This window comes from Condylura cristata, unplaced genomic scaffold (assembly GCF_000260355.1).
Source record: "Condylura cristata isolate star-nosed mole 26May11 unplaced genomic scaffold, ConCri1.0 scaffold00009, whole genome shotgun sequence".
NCBI classification, from domain to species: domain Eukaryota; kingdom Metazoa; phylum Chordata; class Mammalia; order Eulipotyphla; family Talpidae; genus Condylura; species Condylura cristata.
In genome coordinates this window covers 20533604-20545502 of record NW_004567110.1, presented here as the reverse complement: position 1 = coordinate 20545502, position 11899 = coordinate 20533604, and the positions used below count along the sequence as shown (strand labels likewise).

The following is an 11899-nucleotide window of genomic DNA, read 5'->3' as shown; positions in this document are numbered from 1 at the left end:
GTTCTAGTCATGTTCCACTTGTAATAAGGGAGATGAAAATTAAAACCACAATGAGATACCACCTCACCAGTGAGAATGGCACATCTTAAAACAACTAGCAACAACAAATGTTGGTGAGGATGTGGAGAAAAGGAACTCTCCTGCACTGCTGGTGGGAATGCAAACTAATATAAGCACTATGGAAAACTGGAGGTTCCTCAAACTGCTAAAAATGGAGCTTCCACATGGCCTAGCCATCCCACTCCTAGGTATCTACCCAAAAGACACAAAAACACTGATTCAAAAAGACACCCGCACCCCCATGTTTATTGCTGCTTTATTTACAATATGAAAGATGTGGAATCAACCCAAATGCCCAAAAGTAGATGACTGGATTAAAAAGATATGACACATATACACAATAGACTATTACTCAGTGATCAAAAATGATAAACGCAGGCCTTTTGATCAAAAATGATAAACGCAGGCCTTTTGCAGTAACATGGATGGAGCTGGAAGGGATCATACTTAGTGAAATAAGCAGGAAAGAAAAAGAAAAAGAAAAATACCGGTGATTTCACTCATAGCAGGGACATAAAGTGGGGTGGGATGGGGGGAATGAACAAATATACCAGAGACATTTTACGGAGACAGAATAGGGAATGGGGTCAAAAATTGGGGGTGGGGGTTAGTGCACGGGACTATGGTGATAGCATACGGGTGAATTGGTGATGGGAAGTCTGGGGATTGCAGTTGAGATGGGAAAAGGCACAAAATGATGTAAAAATAAACTATTATATTGAATTGGTGATGGGAAGTCCGGGGATTGCAGCTGAGATGGGAAAAGGCACAAAATGATGTAAAAATAAACTATTATAATAAAAATTTAAATAAAAATGTTCTAGGGATGTTCAATACCATAAATTCCTTAGTAATAGCACCCGGTAACTGAAAATACTCTGAACTGCAATAGGGTTTCATCAAGAAGAAACAGGAGCTGGTATCCTCCTAGGTATGCTTTCTCCACGCACACGTTTAGAGGGTGCTCCAAAGGAAAAGCATGTCCGTAAGCTTTCTCTACAGCAGGATCCAAGCCAGGGACTGGCAGGCGGCCGGCGCCTAGACAGCAACGGGGTGCTGGGACTCCAAGCCCCGAAGCTAAGCAAAGGATCCACCCAAGGTCCCACTAAGGAAGAACCCCACCAAGGCGGCTCTCACGGGATATTGTCCTTCTCCAAAGGTGGACAACTGAGTCCACGCCCGCCCGATATGCCTTGAGAAAGGCCACGGTCGCCTTGCTCCCCGAGTGGGAAAGGAAGTAAACACGGTAAGATTAGGGCGATCGCAGCATAAAAGTAAAAGGAACAGAGTGTGAGGGGCGCCCCAGCTTCCCACCTGCGTCAAGCTCCAGCTGGTAACAGGGCAGCGGCTCCAAGGAGAGCTTATAACCCTCGAACCGGGGATCCAACAGCGGTCTCTTCACTCGGAGGGAGCAATTAGCAGCCACTTCCATGGCTCTCCAGGGTACCAGCGTGAAAATTAATAAAGCTCTTGTTGAAAGGTCCGCGCTTCACTCTTAGAACCCAGACTGGGAGGCGGCGTGGTTCCCATCCCAGAAAACACTGCGGGACAGACTGCCTTCTGGGAAATGTAGTACCCGTGAGAACGCTGACTGTTGCATGCTGGGCTTCGTAGTTTTCTGGGGGATTTAGAGCCCGTACAACAGTACTGTCTGGACTCTCTTACCCAGAAGGCTGAGCAACCAGGAGGCGGCCCGCGCTGGTTAAATTCTCACATTATAGGCAGGGAGGCGAGACCCCGCCCCGGAAATGCGTGTTCTAGCTTTCTGTGTGCTTAGGTGCCCGAGCTACTGAGGGTCTAAGTCTGGGCAGCCGAAGAGTGTGGTAGGTAACGGTCGCCAGCGCAAGGGTCATTTCGTCGCTGGGAAGGGACGGCCCTCGCCCGCGGTGATGGTGGTGAGCTATGCCCGTGGTCCTTAGGGCCGGGACCCGGGCCCAGCCCAGGCTCCTTTCGATGTGCTGTCTTTCCTTAGCTTCCCCGACCCGCGCTCGCGGGCCTGTAGGGCTTTCCGACCGGGCGTGCTACCGGAGTTGGCCAGAAGCCAGTCCTCGCTTTGTTTTCTGGCTCCTCCCCTCCCGCCTCTCCCGCTGTCTCCGCCCTACTCTATTTTCCCAAAGAATGTCTGAACTGGGAGGAATACCTTAGCGCTCTTCTTTTGCCAGTGAGAAAACTGAGGCCTTTAAAAACTAAGTGACTTGTCCAAGGTCACTATCCATATTTTAGGGGCCAAGGCGAAATCATATTCAAGATTCTAGGGTGGGGGCTGACTGGACCGTGGCATTATTTTGAAAGTGTTAGCCAGCAGCTACAAAAGCAGATCTTTCCCCAGCCCGTTCTTTACCCTGTTCACCTCAAAAAAAAAAAAGAAAAGAAAAAGAAAGAAAAAAAGAATCAACTATGAAAACTCATTGGCAAGTCATGCGTTTTCCTACAGGCGAGATAGGGGAGAACAAAAGTAGTCTCAAGTTAGTGACATTTAGGTGGGTAATGTTACCTTAGTCCAGATTTTAAGATTTTACCACCTAACCTTTTTCTTTCTTTTTTTTTTTAAACATCATCTTAGTTAAGCTTCTCTGTTTTTACTGAAAATTGAGAATCCTATAAAGGAGATTCGTTTCAGATTTGTTTTTCCTTGTGTTCCCAGCAAACTTTAGTAAAGAGCATATACGTGCTTTACTGCTACTTTGGCAGTCGTAATTCTGGTTAACATCCTCAGTGAACAGTAAGCTCTTAGAATTTACCAGAAATTTTCATTCTTTTTTTCATAGGTTATTTTGAGTTATAGCCAGTGACGGTGCAAAAATGTTTAGCAATCAGTTATGTGCAGTAGTGTTTAGGGGTCCTGCACTTAAAGTCCCCGAGTTCAGCTCCTGCCTTCATGGTCTATCTCTCTGTGCCTCAGTTTTCTCATCTGTAAAATGTGAATTATGTTAATACATTAAAAAACAAGTTCTGGGAGTTAGATGTGATTAAAAGCCCAACAAGTTAATCCAATACCAAGCACGTATGTGTTTAATAAGTGTTACATTAATTATTACTGTCCCGAGGCTTGTTAACAAAGGGGATGATATGAGGGAGGAAAATTATAAAGTGAGTTTATCAGTATGACTTCTTGAGGTGCAGTAAATAATATTAAGTGTAATGACATTTGTAACACATTGTTGAAATTAACCCTTCAGTTGGTAGACAGAATATTAAACATGTTGGGATGTTTACCTACAGGATTTAGAAAAAAATGCTTTGTAAATATTCTGTATCTGAAAATACATGTTGATGTTCAGGTTAGCAAGATGAACAAAGATGCGCAGATGAGAGCAGCGATTAACCAAAAGTTGATAGAAACTGGAGAAAGAGAACGGTAAGTAATAGATTATGTTAATAGATTTCACATCTTATAAGTTACAGTTGCATTATAAGAATCAAAATGTCAAGGGCAAAACTGATGTCAGTGGGAAGAATTACAGTAAACTGAGATTATCAAAAGTTTCATTTCCTGAATTCTCTAAACAGGTATGTTCATTATTGCAAGTCATTGAGGAAATTGAGTGATGTAGAAGAAAAATGAATCAGAGAATATAATCTGTATGGAAATAACTACAATTGAAGATATACGTAACACTACCCAGGTTTTAACAGAGAGACAGTATGATGGTGCCAGTTTCAGCTTTTAACCTTGGAGCAATATGTGCTGTTTCTCTTATTAAACTTTCTTCTTCCTTCCCTTCGTTTTCACCTTATCCTCTCATCTTCCAGATTTTAATTTAAATACCATCTTTTCTAGGTATCTGTTGAACCCCCAATACTTTGTTCTATTATAACATTCTGTTATATTGTAACCGCCACCTTCTTAGTTGTATCCTCCAAATTAATTTTCTTGGCAGCAAAAATAACATTGTATACCCAGCAATGAGCAGAGCATTTTAATAGGCTAAGAACATATTTGAGAATGAATAGGCTTAAAAGTACAAAGGAAAACCTAAGAAATCAAGAATGCTTCCAGAACCAGGGTGATAAGTTATATAAGAGAAGTATATATAAAGAACAGATGGCTCTTTGATCTTTACCAAGAGGTTAAGATATCAAAAGTAAAGCCTCACTGAATAGTAAAAGAAATACTTTAGCTGGGAAAGAAAATTTGTAATTCTACAAACCAGTAAAGAGGGCAATTAGGGAAATTTAACAGAATGTACAATCTCATAGATTTGTTACATGATGATAATTTGAGGAACTGTAAAATGAAAACTAGAAGGTAAATGTCAATACATTGACAGGAGGACTGAATTTTGTAAGTCAGAATTCTGTCCATTGGAATTGTTAAAAACTGGACCTCTCTGGTGGCACAGGGGTTACAGACTTAGTGATATCAAGCTATAGCCAGCCATTGCAGCACAAGCTCAATCCCCGGCCAGGGAAGTGACCCACATGTTGCAGCAGACCTCACTTGTCTCAACTGCTGCTCCCCTCAGCAGTGTATTTTACTAGATCTGCTTGTTCTGTTCCCCACTCTCTCTCTCTGGTGAATCCCCTCACCCCTGTACCTCTAGCCTAGATTCCAGTTCTTGTATTCATAAATAAAATAAATCTTTAGAAGAAAGAAAAGAAAATGTTAAAAACTAAACGCAAACTTGGCTTAGCCAGTGGAAATATATAAACTCACCTAAAGAGTTCAAAGTTGCTTCAGGCACTACTGGGTTCGGGCTATCAAATTGTTTTCAGGAATAATAAGTCTTTTTCTCTGCCCTGCTTTCTTCTGGGTTAGCCTTATTGTCAGACATGATCTACCAGCTAAGTGACAGAGTAGCTAGCGTTTCAGAATTTAATACATTCTGACTAGTAGTTTCAAAAAAACACTTAACTCTCCTCTACTTAGGTAATAGACCAGTTTCCACCTATTATCTGTTAGCTTTGCTTAGACCACATTTCTTTCTAGATCCCTATCTAGATTTCTTACACTGAGAATTGCCTAGTGGTTTTCTTGTTGGTGGTAGTTTTTCTTTCTGGTAAAGAAGGGGCAGAGAAATAAATGGTGGGTTTGAAAGCATTTCTGTTATTTTCTTTATCCTTCAGTGATAGGGGTCACAAAGGATTTTAAGACAGAGAATGTAACACATTTGTATACTAGGAATGTTTTCAGCAGTGTGGAGGGTAGACCTGAAGGACTAGATACGGGTTATAGAAGAATGTGTTAGAAGATTATATTAGGCTAAGAATAAAAAATAGCAGAGTTGGAAAGGAGAATTTAGACTTTTTTTTTTTTAATAAAAGCAGCCCTCAATACAGGAATGGGGAAGAAAGGACATCTAGAACAATGCTGTGTGAAACTGAGAAGATAATAGTGCCAGCAGTGACTATAGGTGATTTTATTCTTCATTTGTTTGTGTTTTCAAATACATGCAGTGTAAAGTTAGATTTTCTACCATATGTCATGTCTTGTTAAGGTGCTAGAGGTACAGTGGTGAACAAAATGAAAGCTGTTTATCATTGGCATTTACATTCCAGTGGAAGGAAACACAATGTAACATGTCAGATGGTGATGAGCTCTAGTGGGAAAATAACACAAAGAATAATGAGGTGGGTTATTTTGGATAGGGAGAAAAAAACAAACAGAAAAGACTTCACTAATAAGAGATCAGAAAAATATGAGGGATTTTTTTCTTAAGAGTGTTCCTCCCACTCCTTCATATTCCTGAGACAGGAATTTGCCTGGCACTTTTGAGGACATCATGTACATTTGCCTGGCACTTTTGAGGACATCATGTACACTAATAATAACAAATAAGTTGGAGGAGAGAGAAAAGATAAACTCAGGGATATACCTGGAGAGGGGCAGATCAGATCAAGGGTCATTTAGGCTACAGCAAAAACCTGCAGTTTTATTCTGGATAAACTGGAAAGTCACTGGCGAGTTTTGAACAGTGAGAGGAAGATGCAGGGGTACAAATTAGATATTTGGTAGTTAAGACAAGATGGCAACTTGAGCAGGGCAGTATGGCAGAGAATGGAAAACATTTTGAGTTTAGATACATATTTTTTAAATGGAGCCAGTAGGATTTGCTCATGGATTGGATATATAGTGTTAACAAAATCATTGGGTGAAGGATACTGCCTAAGTCAGAAGACCAGAGATACCATTCTAACTAACATGCATGATGTGGGGAAGCAGTAAAAATTGGGTTTTCACCCTTTTAAGAGGCCCAACTAAATATTGAAGATGGAAAGGCTGCTGTGTACATATCTAGGAATGTTGTTGATTTTTTTAAAAGACTTATTAAAAAAGAGCTGGGGTGTAGACCAGCGGTGCAGGGTGGGTAAAAGGATTCACCACAGACAGAGGAGTGCAGAACAGGCAGATCTACTGAAATACACTGCTGAGGGGACCAGCAGGTGAGACAGAAGTGGTTTAGATCCCTGGCTAGGGATCCGTGCTGCAATGGCTGCTGATAGCTTCATAGTGCTGAGACTTAACCCTTTGTGCTACCAGGGAGGCCCAATATCTAGGAATTTTGAAAATGGTTTTAGTTGGGATGTGACATGTTTAACCAGAAAATTAGATAATTTAGGTTATGAATTGAAGATTTGTAATAGTGGATATGGGAAAAAGTGAAAAATCCTAATAAGAAAAATGGTGTGTTTTGTCACACCCATAATGCCATCAGTTACAATACACACCATTATTTTTTCCCAGTAAGGGAAAAAAAAAAAAACTGCCAATTAAATTGTGATAGACATACCAGTTACTAAATGTTAAAATATGGGAAACAGCCATCTTAGAATCAAATACCATAGTTGTATAATCATTGTATAATAACTAGTATAAGATGTCTAGTAGAAGAAATACCATAGTTAATGTATAATTTAGAAGGTTAATGGAAACAAGAGAGGGGGGTTTCTGTGGGCATTAAATAGATGATATATAACAGGGAAGAGAACCACATTTGACAATAAAATTTTGTATTCAAAAGAATAGTTTTGCGTCCCATGTATTTCACTTAGTTTTACTGATGATGAAAATGAGACCTAGAGCTTAAATGACTTGCATATAAGGTCACAGTATAACTAAGTAATTGAACCAAGATTAAATCATGGTTAAATTAGGATTGGTAACTAGAACGCAGGAGGTTTATTATTTTTTTTTTTTCTTAAAGATTTATTTATTTGTGCATACAGAATTAGTACAGGCCAGAGGTGCAGGGGTGATGAGAGGATCACCAGAAGACAGAGTGGGGAACAGAACAGGCAGATCGTTGAAGCACACTACTGAGGGGAGGAGTGGGTGGTCAGGAGGGGTCTGCCATACCATGCCGGTCACCTCCAGGGCGGGCAGAGATCAAACTCATGCTGAAGTGGCTTTAGCTTCTTAGTGCTGTGCTTTAAACGGCTGCACCACTAGGGAGAACCCACAGGAGGTTTTTAATTGAACACTTGAACCTTTGCTTCAAACATTCTTATCTAAGGTGTTGTACGTTGTTGTAGTTTAATTCAAAAACACTTCTTTTTCAACAGCCTCAAAGAGTTGCTGAGAGCTAAATTAATTGAATGTGGCTGGAAAGATCAATTGAAAGCACACTGTAAAGGTAATCAGTTTCTTTTAGAAGATAAGCTAATTCCATTGCTCTCAACTGTGTTGGAATTCACTAGAAAAAGTAGTATTTTAAGATATATTAAGTGGATATAATTTTAAACAAATAAGAACTTGATTTTTGTGGTAATGATTTCCGTGTGTGTGTGTGTGTGTGTGTGTGTGTGTGTGTGTATGTACACCACGTATATAGTGGTAATTTATAGACCTAATTCCTAAATTTTTAGAAATTTTCTTTTGCTATCTCTTGCAAAAATATTTTCTTTAGATTCAAAATAAGGAATTCTCCCATTTTTAGTGCTCCTACTCAAAGTTAGCATTACTTATTTCTAATATGTTTTAACTTAACAAATTGAGCACTTTGTGGTTGGCAGACTTATAAGAAATACATCTACAGTCTTTAACTGTTATTTTTAAAATCATCCAGAAAATTTTTAGAGAATTATATTTTTTAAAATGCAGAATGGAAACTTGTTGAATTGCTGGGTACTATTAATTATACATGTAACTAAGATGAGCCTCCTTATTTTGTGGCTTAATTTTTGTTTCAGTGGAATACTGTATATTTTTAATGTATTGTAGTGGTTTCTAGAAATAGCAATGATAATAGAAAATAGAACATAAACTCTAAGAAGAGAGTGTGGCAAACTAGTGAAAGCATAACTTTGAGGTCATATAAATCTTCACTGGTAAAACACTAGAGCTGGATTTCTACTTGAGCTATTTATCCAGGCCTCATCTGCCTCACCTGTGAAGCATGGACAGTATCCAGCCTGTTAAATTATTGTGATGCAGAACACCCAGCACATCATAGAGGGCCAGTAAATTTTAAATACATTCCCTGTTCTAGTCCTTTTGACTGAACCTAGAGAAGATAAAGGAGCAAAGGAGTTGTTCTGTATTTTCATTTTGGACTGTTTAGGATAGGCTCAAGTAATAGCTTTCCTTCTCCCTATGTTCAAGAGCTAGTTGGATTATAATGAAATATAAAACATGCAGTTAAAAACTTCCATCTTTTTGCAGATTTGTATTTGAACTTCAGTCAGATTCATTCTAAATGTTTTAATTATTTGCTAATATGTTGGTTATTTAGCTGAGAGATAAGTAGGCTTTTATGTTTTGGGTCTGGTGAATACTTAATGTGTTTAAGGTTGAACTTAAATCTTCATTAGAAAAAAGAACTATCCTCTTTTAAAAAAAAAAAAAACCAGTCTGCACTCTAAAAACATGATCTTAACCCTTCCTCTATGAAAATCTTTCTTACAGATAATGATTTTAAATGATATGATTTGTTTTTTGCTTTTGCATAAGAGGTAATTAAAGAAAAAGGACTAGAACACGTTACTGTTGATGACTTGGTGGCTGAAATCACACCAAAAGGCAGAGGTAAGGAATAGATTGTGTGTAAGGAAATGAGTATTAAAAGTAGGAAATTTTTTTGTTTGCTGATTCAGCTTTCTGTCTTTTTACAAGGAAAAGCACCTTTCCAGAAGTATTTGGGTACTTGCAGTTCCTCATTGGGCAGAGTTATAATTGTTTATCTGCCTCTATAGCATGCTCTTGCATAATAAATGAGACAAGAGTTGTAAATATTTTTGTCCTCTAAAGCAGCATGCAAATGTAAATTTATATGGTTACTAAGACAGGTTTTTTTTTTTTTTTAAATACAGAATTATGTAGAGTAAATATTGCTGAAGCTAGGATTTTAAATTTTAATCAGATTTGACCTGGCTGTACTTAATATTTAATAGTTCAGAGTTTTATTCCAATTACTGAGGCATTGCTTTGCTATCTTTTTTCTTATTAAAAATAAACAAAACTCTGTCTTCTTGAATGTCTAAGAATGTGCTAACACCTTAACTTCATGTTTAGGGTTATCCATATTTAAAACTCAACTATAGGCGTCTTCCTTTCTCCCTTTAATGCCTTTTTTAGAGACGGTACTGGAAAGAGGAAAACACTGACATGCAATAAATATTTGTCAGGGATTGCATTATATTGTTATATCAGATGTAGCTATATTATTTTCATTTATTTTGAGAAGCTTTTTGTAGTTACCGGTAAATGTATGTAAATTAGATGATCCTCTAGATGTTTTCTTACAAAGAAATAGTAAGAAGACTTTTAAGTATTAAAACTAAGTAAATTTGAAGCTTATTTCCAGAGAATTCTAGTTCCCTGAACCTGCCTGCTGGGAAGGAGCTTTCCAACCATCCAACCATCTCTTTAGACCCGTTTATAGAGCAAATCATGGCCTTTTTTTTTTTCTCCATGCATGTCTTGGGGGGAAATGGTATTTATTGTATGTGTGTCTCCTTCCCTCCACCCATGAGTTTATATTTCAAATGATTTTCTCTGTTTTCTGTTTTTACTCTAATTTATGCTTAATCTAGTAACATTTAGGAACTTGTACAGGGTAGAGTTTGTCCTTTGCTTATCCTTCAACACTTGCATCTTGTGTATTTGTTAATCCCTTGTAACTCCCTTGTCAGAAAAGGAGCAAATAAAGAAAAGTGAAAGTAAATCTTTTCTTTTGTGTTCTCGACCATATTTTCATTGATAGAAGTATTTTTTTTAACAAAGTATAATTGACATTTTTTCCCTGGGGTGTGTAGCTCTGTGATTTTATCTACATGTATCTATGCATGTAGTCAGCAATACTCCCAAAAGGTCTCCGTGTGATCCCTTTGTAGTCACACTCTATCCCTAATTAATTTGTTCCAAATTACCATAATTTTGATGATTTGTGTACATATTTGTAGAATTCTTTATAGATTTATTAAGATATGTCTGAAATTTTCTATTTTCTCTGGATTTTAGCAAATAACATTGGAAGCTTAAATTAATTATTAGTAGAGGAGGAGAAATAATAGTTTAGATTTGTTTGTTGACATTGATAGCAGGTAAAATTCCAAAGAGCATTCTTACCTGATGAGATAATAGTTACATGGTTCAAAATTCAAGAAGTATAAAATAAATACTAGCACTGTTGTAGTTGTTGTATCTGTGTTAAATCAGAAAATATGTACATTTATTTCAGTTAAATAGTACCAAATTATTTTCCTAGTGATACATTATTTTCCAGTGATGCACCAGTTTATATCTTTACCAGCTTCTATGACAGTGCCAATTTTCTATCTTTTCCAACACAGTATATTATTGACCTTTGAGTTTTCACCAGTCTGACTGATAAAACATTTATCGAATGTGGTTTTCATTTTTATTTTTCTTATGTGGTTATTAGGACTCTTCTCTGTTCAAAAACTATGTGATTCGCCTTTTCTTCATCGCTTTTGTTCATTTTTCTACTGATCTCCTGATCTTTGCTTTATCAATTTGAAGAGATTATAGTGATTAGCCCAGTTCATTGAATGCTTCCCAGATTTTGACTGATGACTTCGTCATGGTGGTATTGACCAAGCTTAACTTGTTATGTTTAAATAAAATCTGTTACAAACTCAGCATAAAAAGGGCCTTAACTATTGTATATTTAGAGAATTTTCTAGGTTTTCTTATCATTGTGCAGTATTTTTAGGTATTGGATAGTTCAAACAGTGAATTGCAAATATATCTTTTTCAGACAGTTTAATAATTCTTTTATTGGTGATTCTGAATAAAATATCAAATATTAAATTGATGTATATTAATTGTATCTTTGTGTTCTTATATTTTTACTTTTTTATTTCAGCCCTGGTACCTGACAGTGTAAAGAAGGAACTTCTACAAAGAATAAGAACATTCCTTGCGCAGCATGCCAGCCTTTAAGATTGAATTAGATTGTGTTGTTTTGTGGTTTTATTTCTGAAAGTAAAACTTGACATAAATTAGGAATCATTTTCCAAAATAAAATCCTTTTTTGTATAATGGTATACATTTTTCAGTAATGATGTATACATTGTATTGATTTTTTTCCCTAAATGTGTTATTTTAATAAATATCTCATGAATAAGTTTGAAGTTTCCTTGGATTTTGAAATAAATGGGACATTATTAACAATTCACCAAATTTGTTGAGAAAGAAGTCAGCAATTAATATAGTTTAAGTGTTAAGTATGTGCAAATCTCTGTGCTAACAACCAAGGAGAAATAAGCAGCTGCTTCTGATTGTCTGGATGTGGTGTGTTCCTTTTTTAAATCCCTTTTCTATTTTATAATATATGTCCCATCTTGTATTACAGTTTTCTTATTTCTTGTTATAAACTCTGAGGATTAGGACTGGGTCTTACTCATCTTTATGTGCCTTCCTTATTCCTCAAAGAAT

The 11899-nt window shown here is 37.1% G+C and overlaps 2 protein-coding genes across 3 annotated transcripts in view; one reads left to right on the top strand and one right to left on the bottom strand.

Annotated features, from left to right (window-relative positions):
* The window catches only part of NUDCD1 (NudC domain containing 1), a 39423-nt gene extending 37852 nt beyond the window's left edge, over positions 1 to 1571 (bottom strand). Inside the window, exon 1 of the mRNA XM_004680001.2 lies at positions 1375 to 1571. Within this exon, the coding sequence (XP_004680058.1) occupies positions 1375 to 1492 (118 nt within the window). The 5' untranslated portion in view covers positions 1493 to 1571. The remainder of the gene's footprint in view (positions 1 to 1374) is intronic.
* Positions 1572 to 1808: 237 nt separating this feature from the next.
* On the top strand, positions 1809 to 11606 carry ENY2 (enhancer of yellow 2 homolog (Drosophila)). 2 transcript variants are annotated; one of them, XM_004679647.2, is made up of 5 exons: positions 1809 to 1955; positions 3342 to 3418; positions 7564 to 7634; positions 8951 to 9025; positions 11328 to 11606. In XM_004679647.2, the coding sequence occupies exons 1-5, from the start codon at positions 1950 to 1952 to the stop codon at positions 11402 to 11404; spliced, it is 306 nt and encodes a 101-aa protein (XP_004679704.1). In that variant the 5' UTR covers positions 1809 to 1949; the 3' UTR covers positions 11405 to 11606. The 2 variants fall into 2 exon arrangements, with proteins under 2 accessions (XP_004679704.1, XP_004679705.1); XM_004679648.2 differs by having other exon boundaries at positions 1818 to 1883; positions 11328 to 11586.
* Positions 11607 to 11899: the final 293 nt, after the last annotated feature.

Bases quoted from the DNA above. Each gene is read 5' to 3' on its own strand.
- ENY2 (XM_004679647.2), top strand. The intron at 3,419-7,563 runs GTAAGTAATAGA...CTTTTTCAACAG, and splicing joins GAAACTGGAGAAAGAGAACG to CCTCAAAGAGTTGCTGAGAG. The intron at 9,026-11,327 runs GTAAGGAATAGA...TTTTTATTTCAG, and splicing joins AATCACACCAAAAGGCAGAG to CCCTGGTACCTGACAGTGTA.